The sequence below is a fragment of the Nycticebus coucang genome, chromosome 5 (genome assembly GCF_027406575.1).
Source record: "Nycticebus coucang isolate mNycCou1 chromosome 5, mNycCou1.pri, whole genome shotgun sequence".
Classification (NCBI taxonomy): domain Eukaryota; kingdom Metazoa; phylum Chordata; class Mammalia; order Primates; family Lorisidae; genus Nycticebus; species Nycticebus coucang.
In genome coordinates, this window is record NC_069784.1 from 104055364 (window position 1) to 104075386 (window position 20023).

Consider the following 20023-nt stretch of genomic DNA (forward strand, 5'->3'; position numbering starts at 1 on the left):
ACTGCAGAGAAAACATTGAAATAAATTCCCCAGTGTTGTGTAACCACACTGGTGTGGGTGCATGGAGGAAGGCATAATTTCATTCTTAAAGACTCTCCCTGTTTTCACATTCTTTCATTCTTCTTACAGCTGATCTTGCAGATGATAAAGTCCAGATGAATTTCTGCTTAATAGGAATTGAATTTTTATTGTCAAATTGACACAAAAATATACCCACCATGTATATAAAAATGAGGTGGAGAATAAATACCCAACTGTACTTCAATATCTTCTTCAGCTAATAATTAATCAGATCATTTTCAAGAAAGAAACATTTTTGCTTTTATTAAGAATTGAATTGAAAGTAGATGCACGAACTTATAATAAAAAAATAAGATGTGGTTTCTTTCTGATACTTAACTTCCTTTGATTTATAATTTTGCATCTTATCAATAAATTCAATTTCTTCAAATTTGCTGAAACAAAGTTTCAAGAAAAGAGAATTGACGCTCTTATGTTCTGATGGTCTGTGTAGACAAGTTGGGTGCTGTTCATCACCAAAATGATCTCATTCAATTTATCCTAGGGTATTTAAGTAGTGGCATAGTGGTCCTTAAAACTGTTTTTGATGCTTACGAACTGAAATATGAGCAAATAGTTACAAACTGGGGCTTGGTTAGTTTTCTGTTACTGTAATAGATTACCAAAAACTTCGTGTCCTACACAACACAAGTTTATTATTTTACATTTAGGTAGGTCAGAAGTCCAATGTAAGTTTTACTAGGCTAAAATCAAGATATCTTGATCTTTCTGGAGCAGAATCCATGTACTTGCCTTTTCCAGATTCCAGGCTGCCTGTACTCAGGGACTCCTGGCCTTTTCCTCCACCTTCAAAGCCTGAAATGGCAGGTTAAATCTTTTTCACATAGCCTCTCTCTGGCCCTTTCTTCTGTCTCTTTTTAATTTTATTACATTATCTGCTTTATAAAAAATACCAAGTAACCATTATATTTTAATTACTCCAGAAATACTGAGATTTTTAAATTTCTTTTAAAAATTTTATTCCACTTTTAAGGATCCATGTAATTAAATGAACCAACCTGGATAATCCCAGATAATCTCCCCATCTCAAAATCAGCTGATTAGCAATCTTTATTCATCTTTTCATATTAAATCACCTATTCACAAGTTCCAGGACATGGGCATCTTTGGAGGCAATTTTTCTCCCTGTCATAGGAGTGCTTCTTAGAAATTTGAAGCACCCTTAATTTACATAGCATGCTCTTCATGGACCTCAGAAGAATGGTCACTGGGCCAAGGACAAACATTACATGGCTTTGCTCATTTTGTGAAATGAATACTCATGGTGATGATTTCCTCTGTGAAAAATTATTAACAAGTTTAGCTAAGTCTGTCCAGTTCTTTCATTTCTATCTGTGTGTTTTTCCTCTAATTTTTACTGATTCTAAAGGAAGATTAATCCTTCTGAGAAGCATAGTGTAGAAAAACGTGACTAAATCTTTTACTCTTAACTCATGTATGATTGTGTTGTGGATATTTATCAGAGGAGAAACTGAGCCTAGATGCCATGGTACCTGGAGTAAGCCTTGGATGCAATGGTAGTGAGAGTAAGCCTTGGATGCCATGGTCCCAGGCAGTAGTGGGAGTAAGCCTTGGATGCCATGGTCCCAGGCAGTAGTGGGAGTAAGCCTTGGATGCCATGGTCCCAGGCAGTAGTGGGAGTAAGCCTTGGATGCCATGGTACTGGGAGTAAGCCTTGGATGCATGGTCCTAGGCAGTAGTGGGAGGAAGCATTGGATGCCATGGTACTGGGAGTAAGCCTTGGATGCCATGGTACTGGGAGTAAGCCTTGGATGCCATGATCCTAGGCAGTAGTGGGAGTAAGCCTTGGATGCCATGGTACTGGGAGTAAGCCTTGGATGCATGGTCCTAGGCAGTAGTGGGAGGAAGCATTGGATGCCATGGTACTGGGAGTAAGCCTTGGATGCCATGGTACTGGGAGTAAGCCTTGGATGCCATGGTGCTGGGAGTAAGCCTTGTATCTTCATTGCTCTCAGCTGGGGTAAGGTGATGCCCCATGTGCCACCACACTCACATAGAACAATTGTACACCCTTTACTAAGAACAGTATAATCATGATTTTTTAGAGGTGCCTAATAAAATGACCTGTACTACTAGGAAATATGTTTTTTTGCTTTTGTTTTTTTGAGACAGAGTCTCACTCTGTCACCCTTAATAGAGTGCGGTCCCATCACAGCTCACAGCAACCTCCAACTCCTGGGCTCAGGCGATTCTCCTACCTCAGCCTCCCAAGAAGCTGGGACTACAGGTGCCTGCCACAATGCCCAGCTATTTTTTGTTGCAGTTGCCACTGCTGTTTTAGCTGGCCAGGCCTAAGTTCAAACCTGCCACCCTCGATGTATGTGGCTGGCGCCCTACCCACTGAGCCACAGGTGCCACCCAGGAAATGTGTTTTTATAAACAGAATTGTCATAAATCATACCATTATTAAGCCCTGTAGTATCATTACAACATGCTTTGCGTCATTTTCGTATTGAACATTTTGTCTATTCGTTCTTTTAATTTCATTCTGTCTATTCAGCTTTCATCTACTATATGAAGCAATTATATGCTAAGCATTTAATAACTACTGTATTCCAGGAACTGTGCTAGATGCTCGAAGTGAAAATAACAAGGAAGACTTACAAATATATGTGAGATTCATTTGAAAGTTCATAATTTCATGGGAGAGTGGGTTGTAAACAAATAAATACAGAATAGACAAAAGCGTCCTCTGGAAACAGAAGTAAATTATTATTGGTTCTTGGAGGTCAAGTAGAATTTTTCCAGCTAAAAAGGCAGAGAGGAACTTTCCATTGAGAAGGAACATTGATAAACACACAAGAGGAAGAAAGAGTAGAGAGTCATCAAATACTAGTGAGATCTATAGTGTGGCTGAAACTAAGGCAAATTAAAGAAAGAGATAATGCTCTATAAAATAGGCTAGAGTCAGATTCTGAAAGGATTCTAAACCATGCTAAGAACTTGGGAGTACAAGCCTGGGGAGATTTAAAAACAAGAGACCAGCCCTTTGCATTTATAAGAACGTAACCTGACACCAAGGTGGAAATGTGTCTGGAAGCAAAGAAACACCCCCCCCCAAAACAAACAAACAAACAAATGACCCAGTTTTTGCAAAAATAAAATCTAGAGATGATAAAGGCCTGAAGGAAATGAGGACAAAGAGGAAAGGACATGTTTAAGAGATATGCAAGAGGTATAATGTTTTAGAATTGTACTAAGACGGATGGGTTTGAGTGGGTTAAGGACTTTCACCAAACATGTTAAGAAATTAAATACTCTTGAAATTTTACCTTAGCCAGATTAATCCTATTCTATTTTCTTGATTCACTCAGCTGTCTTATAATTTCATGGAGACTATTATTATTATTACTAATTATTATTACTTTAAGGGTTATCATTTTATGTTTGTTTTCATTTTTCTGCGTATGCATCATTTATTTCTCACATCTACCCCAAATAGTGAGAAAAATAAAAATTGTTGGTTCTGTTTTATAAAGGAGGCAACCGAAGCTCAGGAAATGCTTCCGCTATGGCTGGCAGGGATGCAACCACATTTAATGGGCACATTTTCTGATGCTTCATTAAGATTTTTAACAGCTAATGCCACACCTTTTTTTAAGCACAGTTTTAAAGATGAGGTCAGGAGAGTTTAAGTAACATCCCCTCAAAATAGAAAATGACTAACGGGCATGGCAGAAAATCAAGCTCAGATCTTTTCTGACATCAAAGGCCAAGGTCGTAGCAGCTGTACTTTACTGCATCCTTCCTCACCTGCTGGAGAATGATCAGGAAACACTTCGTGGGGAAGCAGCCCTTGAAATGTGTCTAGAAGGATGTACATCGGCAAGGAGAGATTTTCAAAATACTTAACGACTAGCGATGTAAAATATGTAACCAGACTAGTCCATGTATAAATAAATGTATTAAATATATGAACACACATGGATAAAGAATATAACTGCTTACCGTTTATGACAGATAATGGATAATGAAGTGATCCATTATCATGTCTGTGACATCATTTAGTGATGTCTGAAATATGTAGTATTTGCTGATTTTTAGAAATCATTTGGTATTGGTTTCTGCTTATTAGGGTAGAGTCACCCAGACCTGTTTAAACTCAGGGAAGGCTCTTAAGGAGACATACTGTGCTTGATTCCTTCAGGCCTCTGCTGCTTAAAAAGTTGCAACAGAGTTCACAGGGCCCAAAAATGTGCTTGATCAAGTGTATCAAAGTATAATGGAGAAGGAAGGATTCTCGCTTCTTCCCCTCAAACACAGACACAGCAGAGGAGCGCCAATCCCGACTTGTGCTTTCCTTCCATGTATATATATATATATATATACTTTTTTTTTTTTTTGGCTGGGGCCGATTTTGAACCCACCACCAATGGCATAAGGGGCTGGTGCCCTACTCCTTTAAGCCACAGGCACCACCCACCTTCAATATTTTTACTCCCTTGTATTTTGAATTACCCGCTGACGACTACCCTTTCTTCTGAAAAATCTCTGCTAATAAGGAAAGGGCTTACGTAGAATTATTGACCCTGTGTCCCCCTTTCTACCTCAACATGATCTTAAGACACACAGAAAGATGGAAGTAAAAACCAAAAACCTGGGTTATCAAAAGCTCGTTACCTATTTAAAGATTTGTTCGGTTTCATTTGGCCTTCTTATTTCCAGGATCATTTTATTTGTCACTAAATACCTCTGCTAAACAACAAAGACTTGTTTTCCTGGAGGAAAAGGCAGGGTTCATTCCTTTAGGAATTGTCACATGGTCTTTAATCCTCAGCACATTTGCTTGTCTTCCGAGGACTTTCTCTTCCATTAGTTTCTTTGCGTATAACATCTGCTGCCCTTGCTGCACCCTCTTAAATGGAAAGTTTCATCATACCACCCAGTGGTCCTTCATCTTGGTGGCAGCCACTGAAAGCAAAATTCAGTGGATTACAACAAAAGCCACAGTCCCTCAAAACTCCAGGGGAGGACATGCTTCTGAGACTGTGGAGTACCATGTCAAAAGAGTTTATAAGCCCTAAGATTGGGGCAAGATGAGCCAGAATCATATATTATGACTTTAAAAGAAGACCACATTCCCAACCCCACCAAATAAAACACTATTTATGCCTGCTACAAAAGATAATTTAAGGAAGAAAAGGTTGCTCTGGCATCTTTCAATTTTTGACAATCACCTTATGTCCTGTCCTCTCCTCCATGTCCCTTTCCTGACCACCTCTCTTTCTCCAAACAATTTCAGAAAGTTTTTGTTAAGCCACTATTTTCCAGATTTGGGCTGGGAAATGGACTCTGGCCTACACACGTCCAGCCTCAGGGAAGCTTTCAAATTCCTAAAGCTCCTCTCGAATTTAAATGCTTTCTCAAAACAGGAGAAAAGAATGCAATCTGCTGTATCTTTTCTGTTGCGACCTGGACTTTCTATGGCCACTTCTTGAATCACCCTTAGGGATAATCTAGTTATTCATCACAGACTTGGTTTCAAAGATGATCTATCAGAGCATGACAAGTCAAAATGATTTCCCTGAGATCATAATGTAGTTCTCCTGAGTTCTCTTAAAGCTCATATTGATACAGAAGCCACTAACTGGCTGAGGACCTCAGAATAATAAATAGGATTTGTTGAGACAAATTAGGACAATGGATAACCACAGAATGTTTGCATATAAGAAAGTAACACCAAAAACATCTCTGCCTATGCCTGCCCTACCCCAGCTTTCCCTCAAATTGAATGACGGCCATGAAATTAAAAAGAGGGAGCATTACTCACCTTTTTCATTTAATTTGTTCAATAAACATCTAAAGACCAGCCAGTATTCAGTGTGCAGACTTTTGCCAAAGAGAAAGGTGGTTTTGGTGACAATGCTAGCCCTAGGTATGTGGGCTTCATATGTCTCCCCTAGTACACAAAATTGTACAATCAGATCCAGAATCCACTGCTAGATGCTTCCAATGCTATCCACCCCACCCTGTAATATGAATTGTATTTTCTTTTTGATGATTTATCAGATGAATCATAATTACAGTTGAGTTTCTATAAAGAGAAAGTTCATTATATTTGCAGTTGTTACTACTACTACTATTTGTTCCTACAAATTAGGAACAATATAATTGTTCCTAATAGTATTTAAAAAATATAAATTTAGTTCAATATCACCTGGACAAATTGTAGAAGGACTTCAAGCTATAGACCCAAACTCAGTAGATGATACATTGTTACGCACATAGGGACCAACCAGACAAGGAGGGAAGGACACACACTAGTTAGTAGCAAAGAAAGAGGAAGGGAATTAGGCTACTGACTAAGATGTCAATCCTGAGAGGAAAAGTTTGTATAGAGGAGGCTGAGTAGCTAAAGAATGAAAATAATTCTTTTATTTCATCTGTCTTAATCAGATGCTTATTAGAGAGCCATATTCTATCTTGACCAGAACATTTTGAAAGTATGTGAAGAAAAAAAGTCATTAAGGTACAAATGTTAATTTAACAGATGGAAAATATGGTTGATAAGAAAAAGTCATATATGAAAAGTCATATAACTTCTTAATTTAAAATTTCAAGTTTCTGAAGGACTATTGTAAGAGGATGACTCTCCTTTCAGAATTATTGAAATTAAATTGGAAAACAGGCTGCCTTGTAATTGATATTTTAAAATCTATCCCTCAAAGTAGAACTTTTCCATCTGTCACAGAAAGGAACTTGTAAATAAATATGTGCCTATATATTTTTATCTATACACACAAAAGTCATATTTATTTTCCTAATATTAATTAATAATGATAGAAGAAGTACAGTGAAAAGCTGTAGACACAGTAAAATCTGACTAATCTTGCTTAATTACAGGGTGGATATTTCTGGATTAGCAAATGACTGCCAAAAATTTTAAAGAAATTAAACCAGTTGTATTCCACTCAAGCGCTAACCACTTACAGTGTAAGCACTATTGATGAAGTCATTATAAGGAGCTATCTTGCTGCTTAAGGAAATGCTTGCAGAAAGTATATCTAATTAAGAACAGATATTTATTGCAGCAGATAGAATGGGAGAAAAAGGCCTTAGAACAATCTGCATTATCTGCTGCAGGTGAAACATGCTGCATATGGTCTTATTTACATCAGGAATAAAATTAATATATTACAAATTTTGATATAATAGAGGCTGAGTGAGATTTTCTATATTTTTCAATAGAGTTAAGAAACCAATAGTCTGACACAGCATTTGCAACAAAGAAAATGAAAAATTAAAATACTGAAGCAAAATGAAACCATCTAAGAATGTATTTGCAAATGCATAAAAATTAGTTTCACACTGATAGTCAATACATAGCTGAAAACCTTAAATGCTGCTATAAAGGTATGTGACATCGTTAGCTAAAATATTATGGTGCAGCATGTATGGTACATTGAATAGCACTAATAAGAAACTCAATAATTGGCTGGGTGTGATGGCTCATGCCTGTTATCCTAGCTCTCTGGAAGGCAGAGCCCAGTGGATAGCTTGAGCTCAGGAGTCTGAGATCAGCCTGAACAAGAGTGAGACCCCCTTATCTATGTAAAAAAAATTGAGAAACCTGCAGGGAGTGGTGGCTCATGCCTGTAGTCTCAGCTACTCAGGAGATAGAGGCAAGAGGATCACTTGAGCCCCAAAGTTTGAGGTTGTTGTGAGCTATGATGCCACAGGACTCTAGCCTGGTACAACCCTTTTAAAAAGTTATGTTGATTAGTATGTTGTAAGCACTACAATTTGTACAAATAATCAACACATTGAAAATGGCATAAATGTATTTATGATCAATGTACAAAAGACTTAATAAAAAAATAAAATAATAAAAAAAAGATTTGCCAAAGGGGGGAAAAATAAAGTTTTATTTTTTTAAAAATAAAATAAAACAAAAATAAAGAAACTCAGTAGCTGTTTTTACCCTGGTGATGCAATTCCAGATTAGAGTTATATTTTTACCCCACATCTCAGGGGGAAAAAAAGCTTCAAAGGAAAGAAAGAGTGGTCTTAGTATAATAAGAATTAGACAGCAGAGTCAATTATAACATAAAAGGATGAAAAAGAGTAGAATAATATCAAGACTCCTAGTAAAATCAATCACTGCAACCTGTCAGCAAGCGTGAGGCCATCGCCTCCTGTCAATGCAATGGAGTAGACTAAGTGGGTAATGGAGGGAAGACTGCACAAACACGGCCGTCAACACATCTTTTTCTGTCTCAGAAGACTACAGTTCTAAGACAGGTTCTTGGAGCAAATGGAAATTTATCCAAATAAAAATCAAATGATAAATGCCCAGAGAATATCCATTCTTTGGAATTCCTTCAATTCTTTAATTTAACCAGCTGGAATAAATTTTCAAGTAGCATTCTGTTCAGGCTTTTGAAATGAAGGACTTTCGTGTTAATTGGAAAGCTATATTTCATCAAAGATGAAGACAAGGCTTTGGGCTTAGTAATGCTTTGAAAAAAGGGGAGGGTTGAGGGGCATTTGATGGATATTTACTATAAACAAATTCCACATCCAGAGCATGTATTTCAAGCACGAAAGAATGAATTCTGAGTCTACACAACTAACTAAATAAAATAGGGAAAATTCAAATGCAAATTTCATTCTAAACGCTACATGAAAAGTCACTTTCACTAGGTTCCTTCATGAGAGGAGTATGTAAAGACAGGAAAAAAAACACAAAAGCTATTATTCACCTTGAGAATCAAATATTGATCATACATCTGAGGTTTCTGATTTTCTGAGGCAAATGAATTAGGTAAGTCAGCACGTTTAAGCATTCTTAATTGTGTTGCTTGAATAGGTGCTGTTGGGGCTAAAAAAAGCATGACAACTTGGAAAAATGTAGCAAAAAAATAAAAATTCACAAGGAAAAGAATGCTTTTGAAGATATTCTTTCAAAGCAATCTGTACTGTAGGCAGTACTTTCCATTTAATTGTTGTTTAGTGACATATTAAGTAAAGTTACATTTGCATTTTAAAGTGGCATAAAATCAGGCAAAACAATCTACCACCAAGAATGTGAAAAGTTTGAAAAAATTAATTATGCTCTTGTACTAAAGAAATAATTTTTTTTAGACTTCTTAAAGGAGTCACTTCCTAGGTGATCTGAATGATAATCATGTATTCTGCTTTAAAATAATTTTATAGGAAAACTTACAGCTGGTACTATTTATGTACTTTAAGTCTGGCAAAATACATATATAATGGGAATTTTCAAAGAAGATATTTCACTATTATTATTTAAATTTCTGAGAGAGCTTTTTAAAGGGTGATAGGAAAGATATTTGACACGAACATATGGTAGATTCACACATATTCTCTAGCTTGAAATCAAAGTTTGGTGGTCTACAGCAGCAGAGGGCGCCACCGCGCACGGGTGAGAGAAAGAAGACAGGGCAGAGTATGATGAGTGTTACAAAAAAGATGGAACACATCACTTCATTTTTGAGATAATCATTAATGCTTTGAGAATGCTAGGCCCAAACTGAAAATTTGGGATAGGACATTTGACAATGTTACCAAGGCAAGCATTCATTAAAATATTAGAGATCAGCCACGCAACTGTCTAAATTTAACTAAGAAAAATCCCAATATTATAAGTTCATAAACAGTGCATAAAATATACAAACTATCCTATGCAGAGTTTGTTTTTACTTAAGGAAACAATACTATTCATTTTAAAATCTAATCACAAAATTCATGGCAAAAGTAATAAATAAAATTTGATTGGATTTAATAGTTTGAAATTCACCAACACAGCATTTAACATCCAGTAAAAATTAGATTAATTTATATGCTTACCTAATAGATACCATTGTTAAGACCCATGATGTGGTTTAGAACACATTAGGCAAACATACTTATACGAAGAAATTTTCAACATGTAAATTAATGTGTCTGATTGAGTTTCCAAAATGTAATCTAACCTTTATGCGGTAGTCAAGAACTTTTACACTGAAAAAAGAAACACTAAAATTACTTATTTCAAATAAACTTTTCACCAAAAAGCAATTGATTTAAGAGAAATAAGCTCATATAATAGAATACTAAGTTCATTTGTTGATTGATGGATTGATTTTTATTTTTTTTTAGACAGGGTCTCACAGCAACCTCAAACTCTTGGGCTCAAGCAATTCTCATGCCTCAGCTTCCCAAATAGCTAGGACTATAGACGCCCTCCACAACACCCAGCTAATTTTTCTACTGGGGTCTCACTCTTGCTCAAGCTGGAGAATACTAAATTTAAAAATATTTATCTAGTATAATTATAATATGCTGCTATGTTTTTTAAAATATTATACAATAAAATACAGGATACTCCTTACTTTTATAATGATAAATAATGTATAAAAAAAGTCTTTGGTAAATATCGTACAAAAGTATCTTTGGGAACTTTCTCCCTTTTGCATTTTTAACTATTGTTTTAATGCTGATAGTTTACAGCAGGCAGGCATCCTAGTTTGTAATATTCAGTATCTTTAACACTTTCTTTTGGAAATTTCTATCAGGACATAAAGCCAAAATCTGAAATTCTAGATTTGAATCTTAAGTGGATAATAAAATTATTTAAACAACAGAGGAAAAAACACACGTAAAAGCCTGCTAACAATAGTCAATTTATAAGGAAAGCATTTGATTTGGCAAAAGGAAGTTCATTATGCTTAAAGTAGACTATGAAAATATAGATTTTTAAATATAGTGATTATTGATATTTATGATATTGGATATAGGATGAAATGATTTATAATAGGACTTTATTCAAACCTCCACAGGATTCTTAAAATTTAAATCCATATAGTTTGTCTCTCTTTTTTTCAGTCATAAGTATAACAACATATACAAATACCTGATAATTTCTCCAAGATTTCAAAAAATATAATGGTGGTAGCTTAACAGTAAAATAAAGTTTCTAAGATAGTTATAAATGAGATAAATGAGATATAATTTTCAAATTACACATATATCATACTTCCATATGTTGGGAGAGTGGAATTATTAATATTTAACAAATAGACTTGTAGCAATAGAAAAGAACAGAGCAGGCAGTAACTGAATGATGTGGACGCAAAGACTCTTTTCCAAGCCTTCTTAGGTTCTGAGTTAGTTCCTGATAAGCAGCAAGCTGCCTAACAAACTCAAATTTCAAGAGGTTATGTAAGCACATTCCAAATCTTTATTTTTATAAAACTCTTTTGCCTTAAAAAGTTAATTCACACCTGGGCACTTTCCTTGTGTCAGTTTTTCTACTCAGTACTTGAAGCGTGAAGGAAAATAAGGATGGCTGGTCACACTGGGCTCTGCTGAGACGTAAAGTGAAGCAGGTGTGTTCTGTGGTCAGGAGCCCCCGTTGTCCTCATCTGTGACACTGGGGTTAGGACAGAGCTGAAGGGACACATACTCTTACCTAGAAGTCTGCCTGGTACACAGAGGTGTTTGTTGAATTTCGGTTATCATTACTCTTACTATTTTTAAAAACAGACTTCCCCAGTCATCTTCACCTTGATTATTGCAAGAGGATCATGATTGGGAGCTGAGGACACAGAGCGGGGAAATGACCCAGCCTAGGAAGAGGCTGGAAGATTGAGGAAGATTTCTCTGAAGGAGGTGATGTGGCCAGAAAATTAAACAGGAAGTCAGAGTTAGGCAAAGAAGGCTACAAACTGCATTCTAGGTGTACGTTATTGTGGAGTGAGTACAGGGGTGACAGAAGACACATAGGAAGGCCAGGGAGGGTGGGCAAGCGGAGGCCAAGTCACAGTGGACAAGGACCTTGAATGCCATGTTAACAAGCTTGAGAGTACTTGTTTTCACCTCCTAAAATTTCCACTCAGTGCCGTATAACCAGTGCATTCTCATTTCAGAATTCCCCAAAGAACACAATACAAACAGATAACATCTCTTAAATTGACCCTTTTCAAATGGTGGTAAAATGCTTTTTCAGTCTTAATGTATTGTAATGATCAGAGCTTTCTTTGCAAAAGTGAATCCAAGGTAATATCCCAAATTAACAGCCCTTGGTAAAATACACAATAATATGTCAAATGATTTTTCTTTGAATAATGAATCCGAAGCATCTTGGAAGTTAATAGAAAAGCAATTGAATTTGTTCACGTGTAAACCCACAGAATAGGTAATTCAGGTAGCTTTAAATGTCAATTTCAGAAATTATCTGCCTATTTATCAAAAAGGAAAAGACATTCATTCTTTGATATTTTTACTTATTTTTATATTCCTAGGTTAAAATTATAAGAAGGGGGAATAAGTTTTTCTCAAAGACTAAAGGTTTGGGTACATTTCTCAAGTCAATGCTCCTTGGTAACCATGTAGCTAAGAAGGAAATTGGTGATTTTCAGCTGTGTTCTTTGCCACAGGGTCAAACTGTCCTGTGCTCATATAGCCCACATTTCAAAGATACTTAAGTATCTACACAGGAGATTACAATTGCTTTAAAAAAAAAAAAAAAAGTTATACTGCAGCAATTCCTCTTCCTTAAAAAGTAAAAACAACAGAAAGCTGGAATTTCCATTGTCTGTGCATAAAAATCAGATCCAACTATAGATTCACAAATCATCAGATTTACCTCTTTTTTACATCATTTATGGCTTTTAGAAGATTCAAAGCCATAGGCTTCTAACTGAATTTCATTCCACACCAAATAAGAAGACCTACCAATAAATTTTTTTTAATGTAATATTTATCCAATTGCTTTAAATCATAAAATCAGTGATATTCAGTTTTAGTCTACAAAAATGGATGCATTTTTAGCTTTGTGGGAAAAATTATAACCTAGTTTGTCTCAGGCTGTGGGGCTACTTAAAGCTCAATGGCTCCCCTTAGTGGCACCTTGTGAGAAATTCAGAAAGAAGCTGGCTTTTGTGAAAACTTGTGGACAGATTTTATCTAAACATCAACGAAATAATTTACTGACATTTATAATTCAAGCAATCCTCAATAAATAGATTAGTTTTTTTTTATTCTAGGAAGATCATCCCTTTTAGTCATAACCTCACTCATTACATTTCAAAAGGTATTAAACAGGTTCTGTGTTTTGTATTTCCACTTGGAAGGTAAACATGAAACTTACGAGAAATAATTCAGCATTGTTTTCTTCTCCTTCTCTTATAATTACACGTATATTCCTTTTAGTTCAGATCTTTATTTGGAAAGGTTTTAGAAAGACAATTTGAAGCTGATTTTCATTTTATATCTGGATACCAATTCCAAATGTTCCTTATTAGAAAACTTAACTTAAAAATCAGTAGCTGCAGAAACACAAAAACATATTTGATATTGATTAAGAAAAAAATGCTCATTTTTTGTGATTTGAATAAATTTTCAAAGTATATATTTAAGGAAATCGGGTCTTCTACTACTCAATAGCTGTGGTTTTTCAGTGTGGCTGTACATCAAAATAAATTGGGGGTGAGTGAGCTTGTTCTTAATACAAATCTGGGGCCCCTCATAAGAGCTACTGAATCATAATTTCCAGGGATCAGACCAGGAATCTGTATTTTTAAAAATCATCTATGTTCGGGAACCTGGTCTGCAGATGACCCTCAGAAGTACTTATATGAAGAAACTATGTATGTTTGTATTAATAGAAAATAATTTCAGAGTCTCAAAAACTTCAATTCCCTACTCAATTATAAGATACTAGGTTGCAACCAAATCATAAATAATATTGGCTTTATGGTCTACATAGAAATTTTAGTTGCTCTTTAAGGCTCAAAAATAAACACCAGCCATTGACGACACTCGTGTATGGCTTGTATTACTTATAGCAATTTTCTAAAATAGGAAATAAGGTCACATTTCAGAATATTCTATCGGCTTTTTCTAAATTAGTCACAGAAACATTCAAACTCTTCCCTGACCCCGAGTTCTGATACTTGCCCTTCTCCAGTTTTCAGTACCACTGGCCCTCAGAACAAACTCCCAACATGGCAATCAAGGCCTGTATGTCTTTCCAGCTTTTCTGGGTAATATCCTATATATAGACCCTGATCAAACCCAGGAAGTCAACTTTCAGTGCCCCAGATTTACCATGTCCTTGCGTGCCTTCATGCTGTTAGCATATTGTTCACTGCCTGACATGCCCTTCTTCCACCATCAGCCTGGCAAACTTTCAGTCATTCTTTCAGGCTTAGCTCAAGCATCACCCCATCTGGGGGATCTTTTTCAATCTCTATTTGCAGAGTTCAATGCTTTCCCACTGTGTTCCCAACAGGACCTCATGCATGCCTCTATTTTAGCATTAGCCTGTGACTATAATTATTGCCAGTCTCCCTATCTCATTTGTATCCCAGGTATTAACACACTTTGGGCTTAGAGCAGGGGTTTAATTCATCTAATGCATTAATAACTTTAGCTTTCCTTGGTCTCATGATTAATATATCTCAGGCACTCTACCAAGTGGTCTACACACATTTTCATCTAATCCTTACAAAGTTTAGCAAGCAGTGGTGATGATTCATATTTTAAATATTAGACGATTAATCCTGAGAAATATCAACAACTTGAAAAAGGTTACACACTAGTTGGGGACAGGCCTAGAATTTGAGCACAGGGTTTTTCTGCCCCTAACAACAGTATTCTTAAGTGTCACACTATCTTGCAAGTGCTCAGTATGTTCATGATTGCTAATAGTGATTTCTCTTTGACAGTTATACCCAAACACCCTCATCAGTGAGACACTGAGGAAAGATTAACATTCTTTTAATCATTAGAATGTAAAAAATAATAATAATTAGAATGTTCCACAATCCAGTTCGAAGACGTGTCTGCATGTGCACACGCACACACACGTTCAGTGATGACAAAGCACCACGTATATGTTAGATTGTTATTACTGGGATGCTTAGTTTGCAAAATGGCAAAAAAGAAAAAGTTGAAAAGTAACCCATTAAACACATCAATGAAAAGGAACTAGAGTAAAAAATAAAAAAAAAGGTCTCCTTTAAAGAAAACCTTACAAAATTATTTCAAATTCCACGTGATTTTTAATGGACTACAGCCACTGTTCTGCATTTCTATTTTATTTCTTGGACAAGAGAAAAATATATTTATGCAAAAGGGTAGTTAGTGTTTCCAACCACTAACACATGTCCTGTAAAAAAATAATATTCCCATATTTCTATTGTGCAATAACCTTCTCTTGGGCAACAACAATGTACAATGTGCTAGTTCCCTGTTACTTTACTAGAGCCTCCCCTTTCACTCACCACCCAGACTAGTTATTCCTTGGATAATTAAGCTATAGTACTGAGTTTTAAGCTTTTTCCAAAAATGTTTCTGCCTGTCTTAGGAAATAATCGTATCAGTTTGCCAGTAAGCAGAAATACACTGTAAGTTGAGTAGTTGTCACATATGGCTAAAAAACATATAAATCAATCTGTGACTAAGGAAGAAACAATATATTTCTTATGTGTCCAAAACATTATGGTCGGGATCACAGCTGTAAGATGTTGGACTATCATCAAGAGAACAATGTCAAACACTAGACTTCTGGATGACTTCCATAAAAATAACATTTTGTTTGGGGTCAGTAGTTTTTATGGAACTTTGGAATAATTTTTGCTGACAATTGTTTTTTTGGAGTTGAACTTGAACACCTCCAAAACACTCCATAATGTGGAAATATTGTATAATCCAACCTTTACCGCCATCTCCTTCTGAATACTAAGCACATACCACAAAAACCAAACCAATATTTCTCTCTTTCAAGTTTGTGCAGCTTTATAAAATTTATGATCAAGAAGGTAAATTTACTCTTCAGTTTTTCCTTATTTAGTTACTGCGTTCAAGTCAGCTCTTCAAATGTGTAGTCATTACACCCAGCTGAAGCCCCTGGTTTCCTTCTGCAGAAATCTTATCCATCTAGTGATGTTCTTTTAGTATCCTTTTAGGAAAAGGATAATGGAACTGGCAAATCAGTGTTCAAGAAGTTCATCTCTATATGCCCTAAACAATTTGACTGATTTTTGCTTCACCCTGGGCTGAATTTTCATTTTTGTTAACTGTCCTCCTAGAGTCCAAAATTTAGAGGTATATTATGTTGAGCCCCACAAGGCAAGTTTTCATAAAGTAACTAGATGATCTTGTAAATATAGTCTCACGACAAAGCTAGTTGTGGCATAAAATCATTAATCTAGGGAGACTATACTGGCTTAGTTTACCTATGCAGAATTAATAATACCACTCCCTAGGATTCTGTAACCAGAGCTCAAGTAAAGGCAAGCCAAACCACTGAATTCAATATTTGCAGCCTGTTTTAGGACATGAAAATATTTTTGTTCTTTCATACAAATAATTTCTCCAAAATACTCTTGTCCAAAGTGGCTTATTGTAATCAGACAAATTTCAAATTTTACATTGTTCACGATGTGGGGATAAGCATTCAAAATTCGTACCATATCGGAAAGTCGTTGGTTGGTTCCTAGTTTTCATTTATTATGATACTTATTTGAATCTAAATGATCTCTCATTGGGATACATGTGTTAATTTATGGTTAAAACCATGCATTCAGAAATTGTTTAAACTATAACTTGTATGTGTAAAATTTTTACCTAATAATAAAACATACAGTTAATTCACTATTTAGAAATAAAATAACCCATTCAATTTGGTGCCAGACTTATCCACTTTGATCAAATTACTCTCTTCCTTTAAAACTCTCAGCAGTTTTTCAATGCCAGCAGAATAAAATTCAGTCCTCCACCTTGGCTCCATGTTGACTACAGTATGCCTTCCCATGTCAAAACCCTTAAGGTCATATTGATTCTACTTTAAAAATTCCTCAAGGTGTGAGTTTGAATTAAATCTGTGCTTCAAATACAGCTCAAGGTCAGAGGTCTCCATGGAATCCATATACATCCAAAAAATATCTACTGACTCATAGTTCCTAACCTCATAGCTTGTACCATAGGGTCATTGATAAGGTACCACACTGCATATAGAGAAATTGCAATGCAAATTAATTCCAACATACAAATATTTGTGTTAAAATACAGTTACTCAGTAATCATCATGAACTATTATTTCCATAAATCAATTCTCTTCTATTAGATGGTATGCAAATATCTGGAGAGATTGCAAATATTCGGAAATATTTGAATACTAAAATAGTGCCTTAAAAAGGAGCCAGGTAAAATATACATATCAATAATGTTTTTAAATGGCAAGAAATCTGTTCAAAACTTGCCATTAAATATGCATAATTATTATACAAAATTAATTCCAAATGTGTAAGAATAGAACTTTCTTGAGGTATTATATATTAGTTACTTTATTCACTTTATTTACACATATATTTTGCATATATGTGTGTATATATATGTCTTATATTTATATGTCTTTCCATTGTTTGGAATATATCACAGACTAGAGTAGTTGAATGAATGATTTAAATAGTAGATATTTGATGTCTATTATTATGGTATGCAACCTATGAAAAATTAAGTCATCTTTTAAAACTTAAAGTAACCAAATAGAACATAATTGTGTGTCATGTTTAAAAGAGTATCCTTTTGTTTCAGGGAAAAAAGGAAGGGAAAGGAAAAGAAAAAAACTTAATAAAGAAGAAAGTAAAGAAGCAATCCCTGAAAGCAAAGTTCTGGAATCCAGCAGAGAAATTCCAGAACGAGAAAACAAAGAGAAACAGCAGCAGAAGAAGAGAAAAGTTCAAGACAAACAACAGAAATCGGTCTCAGTCAGCACTGTACACTAGAAGGTCCCATGAGATGTTTGTAGACTCATGATGCTGCTATCTCAACCAGATGCCCAGGACAGGTGCTCTAGCCATTAGGACCACAAATGGACAACCTATCTATTACTGCTCTGTCTAAACAACATTCCAAATAGTTGCTATACTCTTCATACAAGCATAGTTAACAACAAAGAGCCAAAAGTTCAAAGAAAGGGTACTCTCAAATGGTTATCCTAAGTGCTCTGTGCATTTTTAAAAGACAAGAAACATTGTACATAATTATCAATAGTCTCAAAGATGTAACAACATAATGATGGCATCTAAAGAAGAAACATCTTTTTGCTATAAAAATACATTTTAAGAAGCAAAAGGTCATTCTGCAAATTCAAAGATGCAATATCCCTTAAAAATACTAAGAGATCAGAGGAGAGAAACATCATTCAAAGGAAGTGTTGTTTTGTCCAGGAGATCTATAGAGTGCTCGGAGTTAGGGCCTGGCATTTGGAATTGTAGGATTTATCATCACAGAAACAACTGTTTTAAAAAGTAGTTCCACTGCCCTCATCCTGTACTTCTGCAAGAAACATGAGTGCGCATATCAGAGCTAAATAATATGTATGGGATTGGGAAAAGGCAAAATGTGGAGGAAATAGAGTTGGAGATGACTTTCGTGCTTTACAAAACTGTAAAGGGTTGTGATCACGTGGAACAAGTCTCCAATCTATGTCAGCACTATGTGGTTTAGCCTCTGCTGCCCTTTTAATTAGACAAGTCTGTAAACACATGCCTGTAACTTACTTCCAAAAAAAAATCGTACTTATTCAAAGAAAATTCTGATTTCATAGAAAACAAAAAATAATAGAGCAAGAAGAATATAACATGTTTGCAAAGTCAGGCATTTTCTCTCTCAGTGAAGGAAAAACAGTTTTATTACCTGCTTAATAATGGTCCACCCAGAACTAAAAGGGATACTACTTTCTAACAAGGTGTATCTAGTAGGGGAGAAAGCCACCACAATAAATATATTTGTTAATAGTTTTTAAAGTTTTATTCCCTTTGTTTTGTCGTCTATCTTATGGGGTCATGGTCACTGTTAGAGACTCATGAATTAGGAAAGAGAATTCTGCTCAATCAGAGAACCAGTGTCCTGTGTAATTCATAACATACTATATTTCTCAAGGTTTGCTTTTTGAATCCTCCTTTATCTGAACTGATGATGCTTTACTTATATTAGGAGATTTTTGTTCCTCTTTCTTATTTTAATCAACAAAATTCTAGTTATAGACACACGGGCCTCTCTAAGTGATTTCGCATGCTTCCCCTCTGTTGCTTAGAAATGAGCATCTTTTCTTGCATGTCAGTTTTTTCTGCATCTTTAACTTTTAGCCTTTTCTTATGCATATTTTCCCAGTCTGTGGACATCTTTGGGGGATTGAAGTCCCCCTGGCTGAAGGCCTCACCAGTGTTTGACAGAGGACACAATGGACCCCATAGAGGAGGAGGCATGTCTGAGGGACAGAACCCCATGACCCAGCTTCACCTTCCTGTTGTAAGGGAAGGACACACAGCAGCTCTGTTTGCTGTGCTTCCTAACCCTCTCAAGGTCACTGCTTTCTGAAGAAATTGCAATGAATCTGGCTTCCGGCTGCCTGTCTTTGGGCACCTTTTCTCCACCAGCTTGTAATACGCCTGAACTGCTTGGCATAATTGATTTTCCGCTTTTCTTTTCTTCCTCCAAGATATAAAAATTTCAAATCATGTATTCCTGTGTCTGAATCTGGTGTTTCTTTTTCCTTATCCCCAAGAGGTAAGTGTTTCAACTACTTAGATCTATTGCCAGTGTCTAAAATAATTCTATTTTCAATGAAAACATACACTATGAAGGAGAAGCAACCCTTACCCTATAGAATTATGCCAGGTGGAAGTATGTTCCCATGTTTTAGAACTTTTGGATAATTTCAAACACCAAAAACCTTTGTTCTCAGCGTTAACCCTGTTGAGTGTAAGTAGCCAAATTATTTCTGCATGTTTCTCTACACTTGTTTTGTCTCCATTTGTTGATAAGCACTTATGGGGACGGTCTACACATGCACATGCAGTGCTGGAGAAAGGATTAAAGAAACCAGAGCAGGATGTGATGAACGACTGTCAGGTCTTCCCATGTGTTTAGGCTTAAGGACCTTGTGGTCCTCCAGACAATGGCAGAG

At 35.7% G+C, this 20023-nt stretch overlaps 1 protein-coding gene across 1 annotated transcript in view; it reads left to right on the forward strand.

Moving 5' to 3' along the window:
- The window catches only part of RSPO3 (R-spondin 3), an 88500-nt gene extending 69643 nt beyond the window's left edge, over nt 1-18857 (forward strand). The window contains exon 5 of the mRNA XM_053592663.1: nt 17647-18857. Coding sequence (XP_053448638.1) covers nt 17647-17837 — 191 coding nt within the window. The 3' untranslated portion in view covers nt 17838-18857. The remainder of the gene's footprint in view (nt 1-17646) is intronic.
- The last annotated feature ends 1166 nt before the right edge of the window (nt 18858-20023 follow it).